Below are 26,461 nucleotides of genomic sequence, written 5' to 3' on the forward strand. Positions count from 1 at the left end.
GAACGCACTCCTGGAAGGAGCCCTTTCTTACTCCACCCAGGTACCAAATAAACCTAGGGTACAGGTATAGGGAGCAGGACCCAGGGTTCATCTCATTTCATGGTGTGCTTGACTCTTTGCTGCAACAGAGCCTGGTGTCCTGAACGGCTGCCCCCAAGTCTCAGGGGTTGCTATGTCATTCCTTTGCAGCTTACTGCCAGACTGCATCACCTGAGCTCGGGTCCTACAGGAACTTCTCTTGTCCTGCTTTCCCATTTGCACAACTTAGGAAGCAAGGAGAGAGCTTGTGTTGGTGTTGGAATAAAACCTTTTCTTTCCAGACTTAAAGGACAGATGAAGTCAAAATAGCCCTAAGAAATCTGACCAGAGCCAGCCTAGGGAACCTGACTTCACCAAGGCTACAGGGTCAAAGGATACTATGCATTACTCCCCCCACCCCACCACTCCCTACTTCAGCTAACCAAAGCCTGGCAGGTGTAATGAGCTCCCCCTAGAACGGATCAACAACCAGTTGCTGCTGTGGTGGGGAGCGTGGGCAGAATTGCTGGGCTGCTGTTTGGGTGGGAGTGAAGGTGACATGTAGCTCTGCTGTGGCCCAGCGAGACCATACTTGCAGAACACCTATAGAACTGGCCAGGTGTCATGGAAGGGCAAGAAAAAGCACCAAGGAAAAAGGAAGGACCATAGGGCAGTCAGTTCGGCACTGGTCTAGCTCAGAGGTTCTCACACCTAGCCCATCTCAGAATATGCTGAAGAGCTTATTAAAGATGCAGGTTCCTGATCCCCACTCCCACTCCCACTCCAGCTCCCATTCAGCAGGATCAGAATCTCTGCAGTTGAGGTCAGAGGATATGCATTTAAGCAATTGTTTCTGTAATTTTCATATTCACTCTCCCAGCTAAGTCAGCTTTAGTAATATGATCTTAAAGGCCAGATCAGGGAATGAAATTGTCCAAAGTTGCCCAGAGAAGTCTGAACATTGTACAGATTTTTCTAGCTCAGTCTATCCTCTGGCAATTTTAGGGTCATTTTTAAAATATTGGTTCATTTGAAGAGATATAGATCATATTTTCTGTTGCACTGATTTCCATTTTTGTTTTTCCTTTATGTGAGGCAGGTTCAATAACAGCAAACTCCATCACATTGAAAACTCCTATGGAACAGAAAAGATTACCTAGTCCTCTATCAGTGTTTCTTAGAGGGTGGTCCTTGATGCTCTGCTCAGAATTGCCTGGGGACAATGCAATCCCAGGAGGCAGCACCACACCTGCACTGCTAACATTCCTATGCATTTAAAAAAATTTTTTTCTGATGAACGCTGAATACTTTTTAACCACTCGGTACGGCGCTCACCAGCTGCGAAACCTTGCCCACAGCCGGCACTCATAGTCCGCACGGTAGTTTGTGCTGTGCATTGACGATGAATCCGTTTTGCTCTTGTGTGATGAGGAAAGCTTTAAAGCACTGAAAGCTTGTTTTACTTTACAGGCAGCTTTACTTGTAATGTAAATCAGAATAGATAACATATACATGTATGTTTTCATTACGTTACTTTTAACCCTTTGCACTCGGATGTCGAGTGTGGATAATGTCAAGTGGACAATGAGAAAAAAGCAAGCGAGTGCAAAGGGCTAAATGTTCACAATTTTATTTTGATAAATGAAAAATTAGAAAAGTCAATTCAAAATTATAGACTAAAGTTGACGCTCAGCTGTGTGCCTTCATATCACGGCTGTCAGCTGAAGTCCACGCTCAGCTGTGGCTATCGACTATAGTCAACACTCGTACCGAAGTGGTTAATATATATAATCACACAATTCACAATCCCGTGCCACCATCACCTCTAATTTTAAAACATTTTCATTCCTCCTTAAGAAAACCTATCGAACAGTTGCTCCATCTCCTGCCCCAGTTCCTGGCAAACACTAACCTGCCTTTTGTCACTATGGGTTTGCCCATTCTGGATACTTCCTATAAACTGAATTGTACCATATGTGGTCTTTTGTGTCTAGCTCATCAATTCCATGACTCAGTATATACCCCAAAGAAATGGAAATAGGTGTTCGGACAAAAACTTGTATATGAATGTTCATAGCAGCACTATTAACAATAGCAAAAAGATGGAAAAAATTCAATGTCCATCAACTGATGAATGGAAAAGCAAAATGTGACATATGCATGCAGTGGAATATTGTTCAGTCATAAGAAAGAATTAAGTACTAATTTATAATATGACATGGATGAACTTCCATAAAGTATCCTAAATGAAAGAAATCATATTGTATGATTCCACATATAGAAACTGTCCTATATATTTCAATGTTTAACTCTCATAACCCAAGATGCTATAGCAGTTTTCTAAACCAACCAACAATTTTGGACTTTGTCCCTGGCAGTCCTGTTGTCTCTATCACTATAAAAAACCTAGATCTTGTACAACATAGCTGCATGGGGTGTGTGTGTGTCGGGGGGGAAGGTACAAGGCACTTAGAAATTATACTCAAAGTAGAGTCATATTAAAGTTATATTCAGGTGGATACTATGTAAATAAAACATAAAATAACTTCTCCTAAGCCCAAGTTGGGTAATAGTAGACTAGACCAGGGGTGGGAAGGGAAGAATCTTACCCCACATCACCATAATTCTGCAATATGTTTTTTTCTTAACCAAGAGGTCATAGTTTATTTTGGATTACACTATCACAACTAGCAACTCATCTCTTAATTGTTTTTGTTCTGTATATATTTGGAAGTTAAACGTATCTAATCTGGTTTCATGCAAAGAGACCAATGAGAACTCACAGTTTCACCTTCCTCCACAGCACCTTGCTGTGATTATTAGCCTTAAACTGACAGGGAATTGGCAGTTTTTCATTTTTCTTCTCTTTAAAATGCTAATAAGCCTCGACAGTGCAGAGATCTCCACAGATCTCAGGTTTTCCTTGTTCTTTATAAAGCGCACACTGGAGCCATCTCGGTGGTGCACTCTAAGTGAACGGGTTGCAGAGGAGGAGGACACCCGCAGGTCTCCTGGAGGCCGAATGGGCTTATCACTTACCGCTTCCATCAGCCCCTTCACCGTGGGTGACTTCAGCATCAGAGCATCAAACACATCGTCAGTCTCCTTCCTCACGTACAGCAGCACTGGAAGAGAGGGGGAGCCGTGAGACTGAGGGGGCGCACAGCTCTGCAGCCACCGGGACCGCCTTCTGCCACACAGGTGTCCGAGGCTGGCGCCACCTGCTGGGCCTGGGACCCCTTGTCCAGCTGACATCCTACAAAGGTGACTGAGACACCTCCACAGACATCAGGTAGCTAGAAACAGGTACGGAGCATTCAGGGAGATAAACGACAATTGGGCAACACTTATGTTTTCACTCGAATTTCTCAGCGTGGGTCCATGATATCTTTATGACATCTCTTTCTGCAGCCCCCTTATTCTATTTATTTGTTCACCCAGCAAATATGACTGATGCCCCCCACCCGGGCCCGCAGGTTGTGTGTGCCCGGAGCCAGGGTTGCAGCAGGGAGTTGGTAAGTCATCGCCCTGCCATAGGAGTGTGTGGTCCACGGAGAGAGGCAGGCCTTCCTCAAACGCACAGACAGCCAGACGCACAGTTACGAAGGAAAACGCCACGAGAGAGTCCTTATTGGGGCCTGGCCTTGCCCTCATGGGGGTGGGAAGCTCCAGGAAGGTCACCTTGAAGGAGGTCCGAGTTCTGAGGGGCGTGTAGGCATCAGGCCTGCAGGCGAGGGAGAGCGAGAATGGGGAGGGCAAACTCCAGGCTGACAACCAGCCTGTGTGCACGCCCCGCAGGGAGACAGGGCACCAACTGGCAAGGGGAGAGGAAGAGGTTTAGGGTGTGGAGTCCCACAGGTCTGGTTTGGCCCCAGAGCTCAGGCTTGCTGTGGGCTCGCTCACTTAACCTCTCCCAGCCTTGCTCGGCTCTGTGAAGCAGGATGATTGTCTCTGCCTTGCAGGGCTGCCGTGAGGGGTAAATGGGGTGACAGCCACGTGGCATGCTGAGCACAGGGCCTGCACACAGCAGGCACCGTCCTGAAAGGGTGGATGAAGCAGTTGAGGTTCTAGTGACCTCAGTGCTTTTCTACTCATTTCTCTGCAAAACAACCTTCTGAGTCTGAGAATGCCCAGAACATGAGAAAGGCCTGGGACTCCAGCTATTATTAGAGATGTGCACGCTGAGGTTCAGAGAGGCTGAGACACTCTCCTGGGGTCCCACAGACTGACAGCTGCTGGCTGCTGTCCCTCCTGCTGGCCAGTGCCCTCCCTGCCTGTCCCCATACTTATAGCGGCTACATTGCAGCTCAGCTCTCGGAAACAACTTGGACCTGCCATTAAGATGCCCTCAGCCCCAGTGAGATGCTGCCCTTCCTGTCCCCCTCCTGCCAGTGATGTGACTTCTGATGCTTCCTTCAGAGGGAGGGAAGACGGCTGAGTCTGAAGCCCACGTGTCTCGCCATCTAAGAAAAATGCACAGATCAAAAACCCCGCTGAGTCTGGAACCCAACAATGGTCTGACATCAATAGGGCTACAATTACCATCAACTGGAATAACAAAGTTGGGGGTAGAAAATGAAATCAGCTCTACCCAAACTCATTAGGGACTTCATTAAAGCTGCCTGCTGTACAGAAGCCACAGGGGCTCCTGCCTGCATTTCCTTTCTGCAGCCAGTGGGTGTTCAGTTAGCATATGAAAAAAAAGAAAGAAAAAAATCCTTAAGTATTGCAGAGTTTCTTCGCTTAACCAAATATAAAAGTAAAGTGCCAATTAAATAAATAGATTGAACATTATCTCCAAAGATTTCCAAATTTAGTTCCTAGGAAGGAATATTTTATAGGCTCCATTTCAGCTGAAATGAACTAATGACCTAATGGCTATAATAAGAGGACTCAATGTTAGGGTACAAGGAAAAATAATTAGAATATAGGACCTCAATTACATCCAGATAAGGATAATTAAAGTCAAGGAAAAAAAGAGCATTAGTGGCTGCTACAGATGAATATTCCATAACTTTTCCTACAGCCAATAGTGGGGGGAAAACCCAGTAATCTCCAGCAGGCTGACCCTAAGGAAACCCCAAACCATATTCTACTATAAAATGAGTGCTGCTGCCACTGGATTTATCAATCTCTTATTTTGAAATCACTGCCTTTAAAATAATACTGCTGCTACTGTTGCTTCCGGTGTGGCTAGCACGTGTTAAAGGAGGTATGGAGCCAGTCACGAGCCACGGGAGAAGTGCCGGGGCAGCTCCACCATCCTCCCACTGGGCCTGTTGACAGCCACACGCCAGCGTGCTGGGCTCACAGCACACCCCCACGCCTGTCCCAGGAGCAAGCTTTCATTAACTCTGCGTGTGTAGCACAGCAATCGTAGTAATCACTCTGCGACGGTAGCAAGAACCACCGCCACGCGCCCCACACACTGCACAGCCAAAGGCAGCCAGCTGCCCGGGCCGGCCCCTAAGCGACTCCCACCGACCACCCTGACAAAGGGCTACAAAGGCAAAACAACGAACAGTGATGACACTGGTGATAATTACGATCATTTTCTCTCGAGTGACTTCTAACAAATAAATGAGAAGGGGAGTCACTGCCCCTGATTCTGTACATTCTTCAAAGCTCAGCTCCAAGCAAAGGGCTCAGTAACCCCACTGTCCTTTTCCAAAGGAAAGACGCCCCTGAGGGAACCTTTTCTCCAGTGCTGGTGGGTTACAGCGCCCTCATGTGTCTCTACGATATCCATGTTTCAAAGGCTTTATTATTTATTTCTTTATTTTTTAGACAGAGTCTCACTCTGTTGCCCCTAGCTAGAGTGCTGTGGCATCAGACTAGCTCACACCTGGGCTCAAGCGATCCTCCTGCCTCAGCCTCCTGAGTAGCTGGGACTACAGGCATGCGCCACCATGCCCGGCTAATTTTTGTATTTTTTTTTAGTGGCGACGGGGGTCTCGCTCTTGCTCAGGCTGGTCTCGAACTCCTGAGCTCAAACAATCCGCCTGCCTCAGCCTCCCAGAGTGCTAGGATTACAGGCATGAGCCACTGCGCCCAGCCCAAAGGCCTTATTTTAAATCACAGCCCCATACAACGGCCAGTGGCAAATTTTGTGCTGGCTTCACAATCTCAAAATAATCTGAAAAACACAGCCTCGGACTAACTACCGGGCACCAACTCTGGAGGCAAGCCCTGTGACTCCTGCACTCCGCGTAACTGCCCTGACTCTAGCGAGTAAGCAGGCACCCAGGAGTGGGTTCCCGAGCACTCAAATATTTGACAGTGAGCTGCAGCGTCAGAAAGACTTTTAAACGTTTAAATGTTGCTAATGTTACACTTATGCATTTATGTTCTTTCCATCCTGAAACCCTAATTACTTATACGTGTTATGAAGACATAACTTAACTCCGTAGAGGCCTAATAATAAAACTAACTGTTCTAACAGTGCACTTGGAGCGCCCGGGTGTGCTAGGTGCTTACGTGTGTTAACTCATCCCTCCTCACCGCGACTCTGGGGCAGGTTCTCCTGCCACCCCCATTTTACAGAGGAGGACTCCAAGGAGCAGAAGGTGCAGACCCTTTCCTAAGTCACTCAACCCTGAGAGGCTGCAGAGGGGCTGCTCTAGACCATTCATTATGCAAATAATTATGCAAATCCCATTATAGCAAATAGGAAAAAATAAAAAAGATTTCTCAGTAACAAAGAACTGACGCTTGTGCAGACAGTGGGCATATTTAGCATGGTGAGCTGACTCACTGCAAGTCCAGTACTGTGTCAGTCTACAGTCTCTGGAGGCCTCAGTGTCAGCTGCAGCAAGATGTGGTCCTCCCTCTTACTCCTGGAAGGACAGTGAACCCCACTGACAGGCTGGGCCAGACATCGACATGCCCAGGCTTTGTTTCTATCCCTCTTGGTGAAGTGGGGTAAGACCCTTGACTGAGAGAAAATGAGTAAGTGGTGATGTCACAGAAACCTGAGGCTCACTTACTTGTGTGAGATGAATCGTTTGCATCTACTGAATGAGTCTCAATTGCTGGTTCTTTGTGGTGTGATTGTCACACGCACAGCTAGAGTTCCTTTTTAACCTTGCATCTTGCTGCTAGATGAGTCAGTGTGTTCATTCCATTTCTCCCAAGGCAAAGGGAAGAACCCCGGGCAGAATAAACATTTTACTTAAGGTGCTTAAAAGGACAGAGTGTAAAGCAAAGGGGAAGACTGAGGACTTCCTGTGTGCAAAAAAAGTCACCGGGCTGGCAGGGAGCCACAGGGGCCTGGCAGGGGGCCTGGGTGCAAGCTCCTCTTGGTAAGACGCCCCCCATCCCTGCTGGGAGGCTCCTCGATGGACCCAACACCACGGTGGTAGGGCACACCCAACTGGAGAGATACCTCGCTTCATCCCTTCTTCTTTCATCTGCTTAGAAGGCGCTGGACCAAACTCCTCTTCCATGGGCCTGAACATCCGCTTAACCAGGACACTGCTGGTAGAAAAGATGGGCAGAAATTGTTAGGTAGAACTGGCAAGGTGTCAAACACAAGTTCGCGTGTGTGCCGGTTTCTATCCTTTCCCTTTGTTTATACCATCCCTGACTCTCTTCAGCTGGATCCACTCACCAATATCCTCCTCCCCTGGTAGGTCCCAAGTCAGAACACACACACCAGTATCTTTGGGGCATGGACCTATCACATACTCTCCGTTGTTGACTATGGGCCACAAAGGTGAGGCTTCGGGTTTCATCTGCTCCATCCTGCACCTGTCCCCTCTTTCTGCCCAGGGCAGGGCTGGGGGGAGGTGGGTCTCTGGTGTCTGCATGGTCTGAGTCACATGAGCCCCTCCCATCCAGCTGAGGCCGGGGTGGCCTGCCCCCTTTCGCCAGCTGCTTAGGGCACAGCAGTGGCCTGTAGAACCAAAGTGGGCCTGGCCTGCCTCGCTGGTTCAGTTACGAGAAGCCCTGCTTTCCTGCTGTCCCGCCTCTCCATCTGGCTGGAGAGGGTGAGCCTGCAGGGGGGGAAGTTCCTGGAGACCAGGCCCTGGCTGCCTGGGCCTCTCCTCCTCCTCTAGAAAGGTGTCCGGTGCCCCTCCTAGAACCCCGTGGTGCTGAGGCCCCGCACGTCCCCAGTGTGGCCAGTCCTGATGGCTCTGCGTCTCCTCCCAAAGTCCCTGTCCACCTCACGCACCCTAAGGAAGGGGAAGATTGTTTGAGAGAAACAGAAATCGGAAGGAGAGAAGTTATTAGTACCAAGAAAATGCTCCTGAATGGAATCTTGCTATTCCTCAAACCCTCAAGGGAGTGGATGCAGATTTTTAGAAAGTTTTCATCTCTCTGGGGAGTCCTGGGACACAGTGCCAATCAGAATCCCGAAAGACAACACCGAGCACCATGATCCTGAATAATCCTAACGTTCCGTTTTTTGGGATTTTGATCCTTCAGGATTTTCAACATTCAGGATTATGGCAATCAAGATTGTATCTTTCAGAATTATGGCCCAGAACCCTGGGACCAGGCATGTACACCAACGCCAAACAGGCAGTGCACGGAACTATTAGGACAGGTACTCTGGGCCCAGACTACCTTGGTTTAAATCCCTGCTTTACAATCTGCTGGCTGTAGGAACCTCCACAAGTCCCTCAACCTCCCTGGCCTCAGTCTCCTTATCTTTAAAAGGAGAGTGTTGAGAGAATTAAGTGAATTCTCATATGTAAAGTACTCGCAAGGCCCCCTGATACATTGTATACACCTTTGAAGTGTTAGATAAAGATGAAGATGATCATGATGGCTACAAGTTGGAGAGATTTGAGGATGAGGGACCTGGAGAAGACTAAATGAGGCCAACAGCTTGAGCCAGGTTAGAGTTTCCATTTACCATCAGATAGCACAGTCCACACTGCCATTTTGGTCCAGTTTAAGGACTGATGTTGGTAAGGACAGTATCAATCCCAGACTTTCAAGATCATGCAAAACCCTGCAATTCCATGTTAGCATTATTATCATTATGAACTTATTTATCATTTCTCAGGCTGAGTTAATGGCGGCGCCCAGTGGTAGAAAGAGCACATGGTGTGAAACTGTGGACAGTTATTATAGTATTTCTATTCATTCTTTTTTTTTTTTTTTTTTTGAGACAGAGTCTCACTCTGTTGCCTAGGTTAGAGTGCTATGGCGTCAGTCTAGCTCACAGCAACCTCAAACTCCTGGGCTCAAGCCATCCTTCTGCCTCAGCCTCCCGTAGCTGGGACTACAGGCATGTGCCACCATGCCTGGCTAACTTTTTTTCTATATATATTAGTTGGCCAATTAATTTTCTGTCTATTTATAGTAGAGACGGGGTCTTGCTCTTGCTCAGGCTGGTTTTGAACTCCTGACCTCGAGCAATTCTCCCACCTCGGCCTCCCAAATGCTAGGATTACAGGCGTGAGCCACCGTGCCCGGCCTTTATTTCTATTCATTCTAATAGTTAAAATAACTGAACCAATGATGTTTTAATTTGCCTTCTCATACTCTGCCTAGTCCGAAAGGTGTATCTATCCATCAAGGTCCTTAATAAGACCTCAGATGTTACAAAATACTTATTATCTCCTTGTTCATTTAAGTCTCATGAACACTTTGTCGGCCAGCCAAGACAAGGGCCAATTATCCTCATTTCAGTGGTGACCAAAGGCACAATGCCCTATGTGTCTTATGCGGGGCAATGCAGCTAATAAGTGAAACAGGCTGTTCAGAGAACCCCCTGTGAGGGAGCAACCTTGCGATAAAGTTGCTCAGTAAATGTGAGATGATGACAAGTAAGGGCATGAGAGATGCTGTGAAGAGTCAGCATTCTCTTATTTTATTCCCTAGAAAGTGAAACTATGGAAACAACTGGAGGAAAAACCTGAAACTCAAGCTTAGCTGAAGGTGGTATTAAGTTTTTAGGGCACTGTTCCCTCTCCTTCCCCTTGCTACCTTGTCATAAAAGCAGGTCATGTTTTTCTGTCACATCCTAGAACTGTAGTGACCATGAGCTCAGGATTAGAAGATTAGAAAATCTATTTACACAGCAGTCAGTTAATAACGAATAAATAGTCTGAAATATCACCACTTTCTCATGCTGTGTTCCTAAGCTAGTGATTTTCTTTTTTGCCAAGCATGATTTATATTTTTCCAGTTCTGTTGACTTTTGATAGCACCCTATTCTGAACTATGACAAACTTTGCCATTACAATAACATATTGGATAAACCACATTTCTCTTGGGAGTTCAAAAATGCTTTATCACACTTTCAAATCTATAAAACCAGTGGGAGTCAAAAAGTTTGTGTGGTTCAAATTCATCTGTTTTCATTTATTTTCAAAGCAAGGCAATAAAGAAAGGGCAGATGTGACCACCCCATTCGACAGGTGAAAAAAGCACAAATTTTAGGTCTCCTCGTGCCCAGTGCTATCACAGTCAGCCCTCCCTAGTCATGGGTTCTACATCTGTGGCTTCAACCAAATGCAATAAAAAAATATTTGGAAAAACAAAATTGCATCTGTAGGGAACAGGTGCAGACTTTTTTGGTCAATAGTCTCTAAACAATATAGTGTAACAATTATTTTCATAGCATACACATAATATTAGATATTATATATATAATCTAGTTATGATTTAAGGTATATAAGAGGATGTGCATAAATTATATACAAATGCTACACCATTTTACATCAGGGGTTTGAGTATCTGTGAATTTTGGTATCTTCAGGAGGTCCTGGAACCAACCTTCCATGGATACTGAGGGATGAATGTTCATTGGATAGAACCACAAAAGGACCAGAGACCAAGGAAAAGGTGCTTTCTCTGACATCAGTCTCCAACTGACTGACACAAGCTGCTGATTAATATGTAGACTGACTCTAGGTCCCGTAGCACATACAGCCAGCCGGTTGCCTCGGTTGCCCTGTGGGACTGACCTTAGGGAAAGCAAGAGTCCGAGGGATAAACAAAGGAGCGTTAAGTTTCATCAGAAAAGCATTGGGAAGGTGTCGGGTCTGAAGCATGGGTCTCTGGCCATACCCAGGAAAGGCAATGCTGCATCCTGCCTGCCAGGCTGAACTGCACTGGGCATTGGGGACCTAGCGAGGAGGTGCCCAAACAGTACAGAAGGGGGATGCAGGTGCCGTGGAGACATAGCTTGTCTATTTCACAACTCTGCTTATGGCCGATGTACACCAAAGATTCCTAAATAAATGAAGGTATCTTGCCCATGTTACCCTCTTATATCCGTACAAAGCCTTTCACATTATGGAGTAGGATCTCAATTAATTTATCTTCAACAAATTAGTCTTTGGGGAAGAACCTATCATCCTCAAATGATTTTAACCAATGCTAAATTGGGGTGTTTAGTAGAATTTATCTAACAGAATGAGTAAAAAACCAAAATCAAACAAAACAAACATAGATTTAGTGACTATTAATGCAATATGACCTCAAAATTGCAAATGACCAGATCAGTAGGCCCCAGAGGGATCATTTTAAAAGGTAAAACAGACATTTCTGTTTCCGGCTAAAATGTTATAACTTGTGGCAGATCAATGATCCAGCCAACAACAACCTGAAATACTATCTAAAAATTTTTAAAAACCTTATTGAAAGTATTGGAGAGCTGCTGGTAAGGCAGTTGGAACTCGAGAAGCTGAGATCTCAGAGAAGAGAACTGCAGAGGAGTGACCTGAAATCAACGAGCACTTTGCCCCTCAAAGCATTTGCCAACTCTTGGCTGGGGCAGAGGATGATAGTGCCAGCAGAGGCACACAGCTAAGGGCAAAGAAGCTTGCATAGCTTTTGGTAATCTCACAGTGCTAAAGTAACAAAGATTGGGGTTTAGGGCTGCAAAGGTACCCAGGACTCATGGTCAAACTTCCGGAGAGGAGAGAGGCACAGAGAAGCAAGCCAGACACTCTGTAACATACCTGCTCGGTATGTTTGCCGAGTTCTTAAGCTGCATAAGACAAGAGAATAAGTTAGGCAGAAAGCCCTTGAAAATCACAGCAGAGGTTTTGGCAGTCTCACCATGCTAAGGAGACAAAAGTCAGATATCAGACCCCGCCAAGGAAGATGACACATAGTAAGTCCCTCAGAGCTACAACCTAGGATGAGCCAGAAACAGTCTGAAGCTAACGCAAACTGCAATCCAGGTTTGGGTGAGTTCTGTCCCTGACTCAATCATGGCAATCTGCACCTACTCAGGCAGCACAACAAAGGATAGGGAAAACTTCCATAAGAGAGACATGTGGCCATACAGAGTCTCTATAATTTTTATGTACATTTGTTCACAATTGAATCAAGATTTATCAAGTAGACTAATAAATAAGACCAAAGGAAAAATAGATGATAGAAACAGACCTATAGATAATATACTTATGGTACAGTTATTTGAATTATCAGATATGAGCTGAAAAATAATTGTAATTATTGTGTTCATGAATAAATGGAAATCTATAGAGAGCTGGAATCTATTAAAAATAAACCAACTGAATGAAAATTCTTAGACTACAAAGTCAATAATTAAAATGAAGAACTCAATAGATGAATTTAAGAGTAGATTGGACCCAATAAAAGAGAGAATTTGAGTAGAAAATATCCAGGCTGAAGCATGAGGAGCAAAGAAGATGAAAAATTCAGACAGGAATATAAAAGATATATGGACACAATAAAAAGTTCTAATATGCATTTAGAGGCTCAAAGTAGGATATGGAGAGAAGAGGAAGCAAGTAATATTTGAAGAGAGAATAACTGAGAATGTTCTAAAACTGATAAAGACATGAACAATACACAGATTCAATAAATGCTATAAAATGCCAAGCAGGAAAAAAATGTGAACAAAATCTACATATGGAAACATCATAACAGAAATTCTGAAAACCTAAGAGAAAGAAAAAACTTTAATAGCAGTCAAAACAAAAGAGAGAGAGAAAAGAAACATTATATTCAAAGGAACAGTAAGACAGGCAGACATTATCTCAACAGAAATGATGAAAACCAAAACATACAGAAAATAACTGCCAACCTATAATTTTATATGTAGCAAAAATATGCTACAAGTGATTGCCAAATGAAAACATTTACAACATATAAACAACAAACAATCTGAGAGGATTCTTTGCCAGAAGTTCCACAACAAGGGCATACCAGCCAGGGTTATCCAGGCAGTAGAAAACGCAATGAAGGAATGAACAACAACAGAAAGGGTAGACATAGGTAAGATGTATAAAAGAAGGTAAAGCTCAGTTTTAAGAGTCTTAAGTTTAAATCTCTTAATTTGCAAAATGGCAAACTAGTATACAAGTAAGAATAACTGGTATTAATATAAGAAACTGGTGAAAGCCTGTGACTCTGAGGGATGGTAAAATTTTCATTTTCTTAAGTATTTTTTAAAACCTCCATTGCATATCTGATGCTGATTTGAGTACCACTGAGTGTATTTTTAAATGCAGTAACTAAGAGTAAAAAGTAAGAATATTTTCATTGAAAGGAGGAGAGCTTCTTACAATTGAATATGAATTTATAATTTCTTAAAAGATTAATTAAAACTTACTAAGAAATGGAGACAGCATTGTGGCAATCACTTTTACGTGGTCATTTCTTTCTAATATTATGAAAACCAGTATTTGTGGCTTGGGAATAAAATTTAGAAGGACTACCAGGTGCTGCAGTGGCATGTGCGTGTAGTCCCAGCTACTCTGCATGCTGAGGTAGAAGGAGCCCAGGAGTTTCCGGCTGTAATGTACCATGATAGTGCCTGTGAATAGCCACTGCAACTCCAGCCTGGGCAACACAGTACAACCTCATTTCTTACAAAAAAAAAAAAAAAAATTCCAAGGACAATCTCATGTATATGCTTTTAAAATGTGCTGTATCTCAACATTGACAGCAATGAAGAATTGCCCTGATAAACAGTGTGAGATGAAGTAAAAAGTAACTTTAATACTAAGAAAGAACTTAACGTCAAAGATGAATTATGAAGAATTTGAATAAATGTGTTTCATAAAATGTGACAGATATTTCTAAATTATGTAATATATTATTCTTCAAATGTACGTGTAATTAAATCAGCAAAGCAAGTATCAGTAAGTTATTGACTCTTGTCTATAGCCATAGAGGTTTACCTATTCAAGTTGGCCCCAAAGCTTTAATTTATGTTTTTCTTTTTTTACCTTGGGAAACTGGGGAAATTGCCAATATTTTTAATCACCTTATGTTCACATATATGTGGTAAAATGCAGCCCACCACATCCTACATCTCATAGTTTGTTTGGCATCCCGGAGAACCCCATTTTGAAAAAGCACTTGATTTCCTGGGAAATTGCTCCTTTAAGAGAAATAGTACAGAATGCTAGAAAAGTTTTATATTGCAACCCCACAAGGACTACTGATGAACATAGTGTGACAACTTTTTAAATTTAACCCCATGTTGATTAAATGTACTTGCAGTTGATTGGTTAATAACCTCTAACTCCCCCAAAAGACATTGAATCCTAGCCAAAGTATTTGCTTTCACAGAAGAGCATGCAGAACTGCCTTTTCCTCAGCAGCACTGTGGCTGAGCTCATGGTTTAGCGTGGCAGCGTCTACAGGACCTCCCTCTTGCAGGAGAGGCAGGGCCCTCTCTGCTGGAGACACTCAGAGCCTGATGAGTGAAACTTGTCTGGGGAGCCAGCTCTGAGCTGTATGAGACCAACCTATAGGGGTGGCCTGCCTAGAGTTTGCTTTCTTCCGGCTTTGGTTTTCCCAAAGCCTCCGCCTTTGAAGAGATCACACAGGTGGTTCCCAGGGAGACAATGGTATGTGTTGTGCCTTTAAGCAGCAGCAAGGAGAGAAGAGAAATTCTTAGGGAGGATTGAGGTCTGAGGGTCCCAAGCAGCATCCTAAGGCAATGGCAGGGTCTTGGAGGGAAGCCACTGACCTCTGAATGCACAACAGCCCAACCTCACCAAGGATGCTTGTGCCCCAAATGCAGCACAGAAGCCACAGAGCTGAAGTGACCTTGCTGCAGGTTGCAATAAGAGGACCACAGTGGGGACCACTGCAGACAGAGGATTGAGGCTAGAGGGTTTTCACAGAAACCAGAGGCCAGACATAGATGAAGGCCAGATCCCCAGACATAATGGAAATACAATTTCTCACCATGCATGATATTTGCTTACCAATTTGCATATTATTTCAGGGAATTTAAAGCCTTTCCCTCTTCCCCCATAAGAGCCATCTACAAATCCCAGGTTAAGGACGCATGCTCTATAGAAAATTCTTTCTGTTTGACCTGTTTTTTGTTTTTTTTTTTTTATCTTAATCTCCCTCTTTTCTGCTTCTCAATTAAGTATCATTTATTCAGGGCCTGAAAAGGAATCTTAACAATAACAATAGCTATGATTTTTTTTAAAAGCACCTTGCATGTGTCAACACATTTTATACATTAATGCTTATAATTATGTTAGCAGGTAGGTATTATTATCCTGCTATTTTTAGATAAGGAAACTGAGACTCCAAAAGGTTGTTATTTTAAGTTAAGAACTTATAAGATCAAACCCAGATTCAAATCCCAGCTGACTGGCCCTGGTGTGTGTGTGGGGGGGTTCTCCAACACTGTTGCACATTAGAATCACCTGGAGACTTTCACAAAGTCCCAGTGCCTGAGTTGTACCCACACCAATGAAATCAAAATCCCTGGGGGTGGCACATCAGTATTTTTTTTAACCCCCCAGGTGATTCAAATGTGTAGCAAGAGACCCTTTGTTGAGAACTGTTGTCTAAAAGCCTCTGTATCTACTGTTGTATCACCTGCCTTTAAGATAGGTGATAATGAAGAGAAGCTGACAAACCTTGCATGATTTTGGAGGTGCCAGGAGAGGGGCTCTTGTATTTTATATGCTTCATCTGGTCATTGTGTGAATAATGCTCCCACATACTCATTTGCATGCTTTAATACTAATGCGAGTATAAACTAATGTGAGTATTAAATAACATGGCAGCGAGAGTGAAGAACCTGGCCAAAAAGCAGTCCTGAGGGAGGCTATGCAAATACCAGTGAAGGTGGCACTCCTCGGGCTAGGTGAGCATGTATGGCGGCTTCAGATCTGATCCCCTCTGCCAGGGACACTCCATCTGGGCTTGTCACAGTCTGGGTCATACATGCCAAGGGATGAACCAAGGGTGTGCCTTCGTCAAGGCCAGAAAGCCATCCCAATGAGGGCCTGTCCCTCAGTGCCTCCTTTGCAGGCACAGGTCAAGAATTAAGAGAGTTAGGCAGTAGGGCATGGTGGCTAAAAGCAGGTGATGGGAAGTGCAGTTAGACCCAGGTTCAAATCCTGCCTCTATCACTTACCAGCTGTGTGACTGAACAAGTTTCCTAGTCTCTTTGGCCAAGAAGTTTCCAAGACTAGGAAACTTCTTTTAAAATGGAGATAATGGGAAATTTAGAAGAATTCAATGAGATAATGCTTATAAAGCACTTAGTATAGTGCCCAAAGTATCCAGCAATGTCAATCATTACTTTTCCATATAACAATAGCCACACACATGCCATGTATTAACTCGAGGCTCCAATGCTGTCCATATTGTTCAAACTCTAATTAGAAGACATATAAGAGCAAGTGACTCAGGCTTTAGGTTTGTGCAAAAACACAGGATAATACTTACAGAGGAGCCAAGCTAGTGGAGTTACGAGTAGGTCAAAGCCGTCTAACTGCGGTCCACTTGCAGGGAAGGACAATTTGAGGTGAGATAGATTCACAACAGAGATCCACATATCAAGGAGCATTCAGAGTCTCAGGCACCTCTCCCTCATAACACTAAGTTTTCCCACGAGAATAGAATGTCAGTACTAGATAGAATCCTAGAGATTGTCTTTATACAAAATCCTCAATGTAAAAATTAAGGAAACCAAAGCCCAGAGATCAAGGAGACAGGCCAAGTCTTCCCATGAGTAAGCGGTAGGTAGCCCAGGAGTAGAACTTGGGCTTCTTGAGCTCAGGGTCAACGTTCTTTCTGCAACACCACACTGTGCCTTAAAAAGTACGTGAATAACTGATTGGAATAGAGAGCACTAATCATTCTGTTCATTCCAACTGCTGGAAATGTGTTACCTAGGTGCCAAAATACAAAGAACAATCTAATAAGGTATTTAGAAAATTTAGAACTCTGAATTTAGCAGTCGAGTTCCAGACAAAATTACGACCCTAACCAGCTACGGAATCACTTGACTCCTTTGAGATGTTCTACCCTTAAAGACAGAAGGTGGCAAGCTTTTTCTGTGAAGGCCTCGACAGTAAATATTTAGGTTTGCAGGACATACCATATGGTCCCTGTTGTAACTACTCAACTCTGCTGTTGTAGCACCAAAGCAGCCACAGACGACACATAAAGGAATTAAAATGGCTATGTGCCAGTAAAACTTTATATATGGACGCTTGGATGTCACATAATTTTCACATGTCCTTCAATATTATTCTTTTAAAAAATTTTTTTTCAACCATTGAAAAACATAAAAATCATTCTTAGGTTGCAGACTATACAAAAACAGGTGGTGGGCCCGATTTGGCCCTTGGGCCAACCTTTGCTCTAGGAATAAGCTCAGCAATATCTGCTCCATTTCATTGACTATGAAATGTTTTACAAGTAAATATTATAATATTAATTACGTAAGGATAGGGAAGCCCCGGTTTGACTGTAGTTTGGGGAAAAAATGATCTAGAGAGTTTAGCATATATAATGCAAACCAAGAACATAAAGTAGATATTGGAATGAAAGTAGTTCTAGATGGCTTAAAGAGGAAAATAGCATCTAGGTCATAAGATGAAATTACCCCAATATAATCTGCAACTCATGTGGTTCAGAACATATGTTTATTCTGACAGCCAATTTTAAGGAGACTACTAACAAATTTAGTAGTATACCTTGCAGGGAAGTTAAGATGCTGAGAGGCAAAACTATATTTTACCAAGAACAGTTGCAGGGAGGAAGGGGATGTTTGAAAGATGAGGAAGGATGAGACTTATCCAGAAAGCCAGTGGGTAGAAGTTAAAAGAAGGCAGATGTCAACTCAACAGATAAAATAACTTCCTATGAGCTGGAGTTGCCAAATAGTGTGATGAGCTAACTCATGCACAGTGAGCACTCCACTACTGGGAATATTCAAGTGCAAGCTGGCTGACCACCTGTCGAGGATGTAGTGTAGATGTTAGCATTCCCCAGGAGAGGAGGTCAGCTAAATGACCTTAAGGAGTTGTTTTGGCTTTGAAATCCTGAGTCTATAAAATGAGTTAATGGATACAAAGCACTTTGAAGATGTGGCTGCTCCTAGAAGTCTGCACGACCACAAGCAGGTGGGCACATATCCTGTGCAAAGATGGAGAACATCTCCCAAAGCTGTTATGCAGAAACTTGGAGTGGAGACACTGGGAGCCTTCAGTGACCCTCTCGGATCTACAATCCTAAGGGACAGTGAAAAGGTTCTCAGCCTTCCCACTTCTGTTCAAACTGGCCTCACCACTGGCCCTCCAGCCTCATTCCCACGGAGAGAGCTTCAAGAGGCACGTGCCTGTGGCCCAGGTGGTCCTGCAAGGAGGGCAGGCTGCCTCCTCCAGCTCTGGACTCAAGCTCCGCTTGCCCTTGTGTTGGGGCCAAACAAGGGGTGCTGGGAAGGGCTACCCAGGGAAGAGATGGGTCACTTACAAAAAGAACTAGTTATTGAAAGGCAGATCATAGGAAGGAAAGCTCAGAAGGAGAACGCTCTTCCCCAGGCTTCCTCCCTGACACTCCCTGAATCAAGCCTCTCGACACTGGGTCCCGAGCTGAGAGGAGGGTTTCACTCCCCGCCCAGGGTTGCCCAGTGCTGGGAGAGCTATTGCCACAGACATGAACCGACTCTGGGGGTGTAAGTGAAAAGAACTGAGCAGTCTCTTACCCTTCTCGTTCATCGTCCGTGTTGTAATACACCTGTGGAGCAGAACAATAGGTTTACTGTAAGTCAGAGACAAGAAATGGAAATATGTCACGTGATGCACAGGCTGTCCTAAGGCATCAACAGTCTCGTAAAAAAGACAAAAGACAAATCTGATTAATGATGCTGAGTTTGTGTGTGCGTTTCTGAGGGAATGCAAATTTAACCTCCTCTCCTCTGTGGGGTTACTTCTTAGATTTTAATGAAATAAACTTAGAAATTGGTTATTTCTAGCTAAAGTCACTCTAATGAGATTATCTCTGGCCCTAAGCCAAATCTTGCTTTTGACATTAAGGAAACATTTGGGCAGGATCTAAAATCCATTGTTTAGAAAGGCTCTGGCCTGCGAGACCCCATTTGGTGCACAGGCGAGCTGGCTCTGGGCGCTGTGCTGCTAGCCGGGAGGGGAGGGGCATGAAGGTCCCACAGCAGGACAAGAGCAACCCCAGGCATCCCTGCTTACTTCCCAAAGGGTCTGGGTTATCCTGGCATCCCACAGCCACAGAAATTTAGGAGCCAACTGTCTTCAAACTGTGAAAGGTCACTGAGTGGTGGGAGGTGTTCCTGGCCAGAAGGCAGATCTCTGGGGGCAGAAACTTCCTTTAGGTGGTCAGCACGGTATCAGGCAGAACCAGATTAAAGAAGTTATGAAGCATCCTTATTATTTTATGGAGTTATGGGAGAAATCCAGAGGGGATCTGCTATGCATGTATATTCTCTTGCCCCAATTATTTCTAAGCATTAATTGTCGGCCTCGTGAGCTTTTTCTGTGTGTTTCAGGACCGTCTGTGTTTCGGTGAAGAACAACACCTGGTTAACATGAGACATTTACATACTAACTTCAAAAGTAGCCTCTGATTCCAGTATATTTAGTCACTGTCCCTGCCCCAGCCTGGGAGAGAAACAGCTGAGCCCAGACAGAAAACCAACCCACAAACTTTCTCAAAGGCTCTTGGCAGCTCCTGGGATGCTGCCAAGCACAGACCTGGTTATATAACAAAACTGGTTACCTGGAACTCTCAGGGAATGAGTCATTCTAGTCTACCCGCTCATATTTCTACGGGAACTGTTTTCCTCTTAATTTTTTTATGGCTGTTGTTATATACTTTATTTCTTCTTAAACCAAAAACAGTGAAGGAAAGTTGTTTTTTGCTTTTTGGGTTTCCCCCTCCAAGTTTCAGTGTGGACTTCAGAGCATCTGTAATTGGGACTGTCCACTTAGAAGACATAGAGTGACCCACATAAGGGAGGGAGCCTGGGCCATGGCACTGGCCACCCATCTGGACTGTTCTGACGCATCTGGACGCATCTGGAAAGCTCCTGATGTTGGCTTGTGTTTTGCTGATTTCTTTAAAGGTGGCAGAATGCAACTATTCCCTTGCTTGACTCCTTGGCCTCTGAGAAGTTGGTTGGTGACCCAAAGATGGAAGCAGACTTAAGTGTTTTCTTGCCCTCCTGAATGGCCGCTACTTCACTGTCCCTATCACCTTCCATTCTTTGTCATTTCTCCTCCTTGCATGGACAGGGGAGATCCACTATTTCTTCCCTGTCAGCTAACGGGAACGTGGCACTAACTTAATTTTGGGGGCACATTTTTCAAACTTTAGAGTGCATAAAAATAAATGCAATTTCTAGAACTCACTTTAGAGATTTTAATTTGAAAGACCTGGGATAGAACTTGGGCATCTGAATCCATATCAAGAACTCTTGTGATCTGGGGAAGATTGTTTATGAACCACAATGCAAGAGACTGTTCTCGCAGTGTCCTCCTTGGGCCCAGGTGCTTTGGGAAGGGCTGACACCTGGCAAGTATGCATTATCCAATAAGATGATGCCTCTGCATCTCATGGTTTTTCCCAAGCTCTCCTCATCACATGTCCTTTAAAGGCATTCCAGACACAAGCAGCCTGAACACCAGGGCTTCAACATGAAGAGAGTGGGACTGGAGGTCTCCATAGCTCCTACATATTGGATTATTCCCTCATATTAGTTTCTGATAATTGTCTGAAGACTATTCCAACCCATAGGCAAACCAATGACATAATAGGAGGAGTGAGGGACGTGTGGACTAGCAGTGAAAATACCTACTCCCTGTCTGTGTCCCTGGGTGAGTATGGCTGTCCCATGGCCGATGTGCCTTAAGCATGGCTCAGGGGTGTCTCACTAATCCTGAGAACTATCGGGCTGCTGGCTCTACAGCTGTACAAAGCTGCAATGCAGCTGATTCTAGCAAGACTCAGGCCCCAGTGGTTTCTGAGCTGCACACCACTACTTGCCACTCTCCCCTTCCCCTCCCACCCCCTTAAGGTTAACCGCCCTATCCTTTGACCTGCCACTGCAGGGTCTTGTTTCGCAGGTCAAAGTCACCCAATCTCTGTGCCATCCCTACTTCTAAGACCATGGAACAGCCTTTTCTCTCCTGCTCTCCCAGGCATGTAGCTCTTCTGAGAAAAGGCAGCCTTAAAAGCCCCAGCCAGACAATGCCCAAGCTCCTTTCCTTTAGCTAAGCTGACTCCTATGGCCAAATGCAGATGTGTTACCTAACCAGCATATAATTTTTTTAACTTTTTGTGTTTGCTTTGTTTTTAAAGAGACAGGGTCTGGATCTGTCACCTGGGTTGGAGTGCAGTGGCGTGATCATAGCTCACTGCAGCCTCCAACTCCTGGGCTCAAGTGATCCTCCTGCTTCAGCCTTCTGAATAGCTAGTACTACAGGCATGCACCGTCACACCCAGCTATTTTTTTAAATTATTTTCTGTAGAGACAGGGCCTCACTATGATACCCAGGCTAGTCTCGAACTCCTGGCTGCAAGCAATCCTCTTACCTCAGGCTCCCAAAGTACCTAACCAGTATAAGAAAAATAATGCCTATGTCTTAAACCAGGGTTGGGGAGGTGTTCCAGCAGCCCTCTTAAAATACTGTCGTTTCATCAGCTTGGGATTCCTCACTGTGACACACATTACATGCAAAGCGTCTGCACAGGCCCTTTTGCGTCAGTCCTCTTGGACTGGAAGTGCAAGGGGAGCTGATGTGAACATCAAGTTTCTGCTGCTCGCTGTGTTATCAGTAATAAAGTCCTCTGGCTCTGACCCAGGAGTCTCATGTCTTCTTCTAGCATCCATGAAACTGTAACAGGCTAAATTGTTGGCTTACAAATAGGTAAAACCTTGGACCTTTCACAACTCTTGACAGTAACATGGTGCAACTGAGAACAACCACAGGATATTCACAGGTTGTTCTAGAGCATAGCTGAGTGTGTTCCTTTGTTGCCAGCAGCTCAGGGCAGGCTTCTGCGCTGACCCCCTCAACTCTGAATCAGAGGCCATGGGGACAGGCAGCCTGAGGGCTCTGTGAAGGTGGCCTCCAGACAGCAGGACAAACTTCACTGGTGGCCCAGGGGGTCACTGATTGCACTACTTTGCAACTGCTGAGACCAGCAAACTGTAAAGCCCGCACTTCCCTTCTGAATCTGCCTCGGGCTGCGAGCCAGGCTCATGAGATCCAGGGGGAGAGAGGCCAGGGGACTGGCGGTCATGAGCGGCCGGGCTGGCGGCTTTTCCTCTTAAGATTCATTTACAGCTTTATACGTTCTGGAGAAATCTTGCCAAGCGAACAAGTCAGGTTGTCAGTGTTGATACAGAACTGAAGCCAGAATCCTGACAGTAAACTAAACAGCACGAACAATTTAACTCAATTATCCCCTCTTCTGGAAGCTGTGGAAACCTAGCTCCGTGACATCCCCGCGCAAATCACCACCATGTTTTTGGAAATTAAAAAAAAAAAAATAGGTTCTGTCATACCTATCTTGATGAATCATAAAACTCTTCCTTTCCCCTGTGTGTCCCTGGTTATATCAAACAAGTAAGACAAGATAGAAACGCTAAGTTAATTTTCAGTGAAAATGTGTTCTGAGAAAAAGCTACGGGTACTTTATTACCATGTTTTGTCATGAATAGCAATGAAAAAGCCCTGGTTGTATAACTGCTTTGTCTTATACATATAATGAAACATCACACAGAATGCTGGGGGCGAAATATCCTCCACAGAGAGAGACAGAGTGAAGCCAATATTGATTTCTCTTTCTAGGCTGAGGCCAATTCCAATGAGTGTGTGCACACTTAGAATGTAAGAAACACTTGAATGTGTCGGTATACCCCTATCCCTCAAAACAAATGTTTCCTCAAAGGACTCTGGGTTTAAAAGAAAACTAATCAATGCAAAATTCATTAAAACCCGACTGGTTTGGTGGAAGACAATTCTGGCTAATGCCAGGGAAATCATTATTTTTTTCCCCCCACACAATTTTAATTTATCACATAAAAGAGATAATACTGAAGAACAAAAGGAAAATAATCAGCCATATCTCATTGTTCTTATTCCCTTCCAATTCAGTTACATCTTTGAGATCACAGTATGAACACAAATTGCTATTATACTTTTTTCCCCACTGAACATTACTATAACTAGTTTCCATGTTGCTACATAGTTTTCATAATTAAAATTTTAGTGAATGCATAATATTCCATCAACTTGAGCTGCCATGATAAGTTAATTATTGGACATTGATGTTAATTTAATATTAGATTTTTCAGTTCACTTGTAGATACATCTAGAAGATAGGGATTCTTTTTAAAGGGGTTTGTCTACAATCCCGTTTTTCTTTTTATGTGAAATGATTTACTATTCAATGGGAGCTGTTCATTTACTAAGGGAAAAGTTGTTAATAGAATTTTAGTTAATCTAAGAATTTTTCACCTCGTGCAACTTTATGAAGTTATAGGTGCAGCTCAACTTCCCACCATTAGGTGGAGCTCTACTGCATCAGGATAATTCTGCCATGACAAAGCTAATAACAAAATAAAACTTTTCTTACAGGTTATCAGCCTTCTTACTTTCTCCCTCTTTCATTGCTTTGTCAATATTTGACTAATATCAGCTCACTCTCTTTTTCCCCTTAGTAAGTCAGTGTCCTCTTCTGAAGTATTCCTTTTTGTAAAAATCCAATTATTGCAGAGAATGACTGACTTTTCTTCTGGTGAATGGAAGGGTTTTATTTTTAAAGTCAACATTGCCTGAAGTGCTTCTATCTTAAGGCCCTACCAGTCCTGTAAACAGATGGCAAGTGGATGTTAGCAGGTAGGTCATACCTGTCCAGTCCTCTGCAGGTTTGCAAAGTGAACGTCAGGTATGAAGAGAACAGGCTGCGAGTGCAGGTCAGGCATGGTTTTGAAGTAGGTGATGTCGCTCTTCTTCTGTAAGGGTATGGCAGCCAACTTCCCATCAGAGGCTGGACGGAATCACAAAACCCATAAACAAGAGGGTTACACATGACTAAGAACTCTCAACTATAAGTCCTAGTGTCAACTAAAATCCATGTTTTTCTCCTAGGAAGCTTTCTGAATACCGTAGGTGTGAACACATTTTAACACCTCCCCCCACCAGCCAAACCAACAGAAAGAGCATGGACTTCAAGTGACCTTCTTGAGTAGAGCTTAGGTCCCCTCCCTCTGTGCAGCCAAGATACCTTGCCTGTAGGAGGAGGTTGTTGGTCTCCATAATATTACAAAGTCCTTCCTAGCTCAAACACACTATGCACATGATTCTATTTGCTTTTCACGGGGATAATCACTCTGTCTCCACTGCCAGGGGAAAGCAAGCCATGCCTTGTATATACGGTTTTACCTGCACCCCATTTCTTTCCACCTGTTCCCCCAGTGGACACAGCCCATCTGAGTCTTCCCCTCGGAAAACAAAGTCAGTCTTCATGAAACTCACAGTTATTGCATTGGGTTTGGGAGGCCTGGCCTTTCCCTTTCTTCCTGTTCTGCTTCCTCTCTTCATCTCTGATTTTTCTTTCTGCTCCCTGCCAGGGAAAAAGCAAATACAGACAATGCCAGGCATATTATCAAGGCATGCAGAAATACTGTCACACACAAGTCATGCAGGTATGAAACAACACAGGAGATGAGGAGACCAGGCAGCCCCATTTTCATCCCTCTGGCAAGGCCACATTTCTGACCTGCCAGAGATCTCACCTCTGCCGTGTTTTCTCCTTTTTTGGTATCTTGCCTATTTAAAGAACTTCAGTTTTGGATCCATATGGAAAGAACAGGCCCAGTTCCCTAATCCAGTGAAGCCCATTAAGTAACTTTACTGATTATAATAAAATGTCAGAAGATGAAGCATTGACCCATTAAATTTATTCCTAGGCATGAAGAGGGCTTTAAAGTTGAGTGCGAATTCTCTGTAAAATTTTCCCTTTGCTTGTTGTTATGGAACTTTAAAAAATCATTACAGTGGTGGAAATAAGGGAGTGCATAAGGAAACAACACAAGATGTAGGATTGCTTTGTGCAAACAAGTATGATTTTTGTTTTTGTTTCAATATGTTTTGTATGTTTTATTTGTGTTTTGTTCAGTATGTTTTGTTTATGTTTTGTATGTTCTTAGAGATGTTGCTCATTAAAAAGTTTAGTCTATTCAACTCCGTTTTGCTCCTCTGTTCCTTGTAATTTGACATTTTTATTGGCTCCTCCTGTCAAACTGTCAAATTCTGTTGCGCTTAACCAATTGACCACAAACTTATAGCACTTTTCTTCGTGACCTGCAATGATTCCCTAATTGTATTAATATTTTTCTTTGAGCATTCTTCTATGTCAGCTTTGCTAACTCATTTTCCTCTTCTCATCTTCCAAATAAAGACATTCCAACACAGTTTCCTTTTCCTTTCTCTCTCTCCATTCTTGCTGCAGGAGAATCCATCTGTACCATGTTTTCACAACCGCAGTAGACAGGTGACACTCAGATCAATACACCCAACCTGAACTCTTGCCCACTATAGTAGCATATTAAAAGAGCAGTGAGGTGCAGATTGGCCAGTAACCTCTAATACTTTGGAAATTGCCCCCAAATCAACATATGTACCAGAGATAGATTTAACAATATGATAATTTAATCCTTCTCTATACAAAAACAAAATAATCAATTAAAAGGCAAAGGACAAATTGCTGAAAATATGTGAAACAAAATATCACATAAAATGTTAAATCTTTAATATAGCAGTAATGATTTAAACTAAAAAACAACTGACATAGAAAAATGGACATGGGTCATGAAATAAGCAATTTACAGAAAAAGATACACAAGTGGTTTAAATAATAACAATGAGATGTATTTTTTTGCTTATCAAATTGGCTTTTTGGATACAGCAGATTCCCAATCCTGGCTATGGTGAGGGTTTGTGGTCAATGAAAGTATTATACAGGAGATGGCTTTTAAGCTAATTCTGGAAGAATAAGTAATAACAGCTAATACTTACAGGGCACTTACTCTGTGCCAGGTGATTTCTAAGAGCTTTATATATTAGAATTTGATAGTTGTAATATTTTAACCAGATAATTTAATATACATATCTATATCAAAAAACTTCCAAAGGAAGTAATTATTTTACTTACTAGTAATATCAAAGGGAGTAATTACTTTATAGTGCTTCACTTG

At 43.6% G+C, this 26,461-nt stretch overlaps 1 protein-coding gene across 3 annotated transcripts in view; it reads right to left on the reverse strand.

Moving 5' to 3' along the window:
* The window catches only part of GRHL2 (grainyhead like transcription factor 2), a 159,645-nt gene that overhangs the window by 15,619 nt on the left and 117,565 nt on the right, over positions 1-26,461 (reverse strand). For 2 of the 3 annotated variants that reach the window (XM_076005116.1, XM_076005115.1), the window contains exons 10-14: positions 24,741-24,828; positions 24,113-24,252; positions 18,929-18,960; positions 7,403-7,494; positions 848-3,143 (exon numbers count right to left, since the gene is read on the reverse strand). In XM_076005116.1, the coding sequence (XP_075861231.1) occupies positions 2,806-3,143; positions 7,403-7,494; positions 18,929-18,960; positions 24,113-24,252; positions 24,741-24,828 (690 nt within the window). In that variant the 3' untranslated portion in view covers positions 848-2,805. Of the gene's footprint in view, positions 1-847; positions 3,144-7,402; positions 7,495-18,928; positions 18,961-24,112; positions 24,253-24,740; positions 24,829-26,461 lie in introns of those variants that run through there. The other variant, XM_012762052.3, reaches the window with a different exon arrangement.

The sequence above is a fragment of the Microcebus murinus genome, chromosome 7 (assembly GCF_040939455.1).
Source record: "Microcebus murinus isolate Inina chromosome 7, M.murinus_Inina_mat1.0, whole genome shotgun sequence".
NCBI classification, from domain to species: Eukaryota; Metazoa; Chordata; class Mammalia; order Primates; family Cheirogaleidae; genus Microcebus; species Microcebus murinus.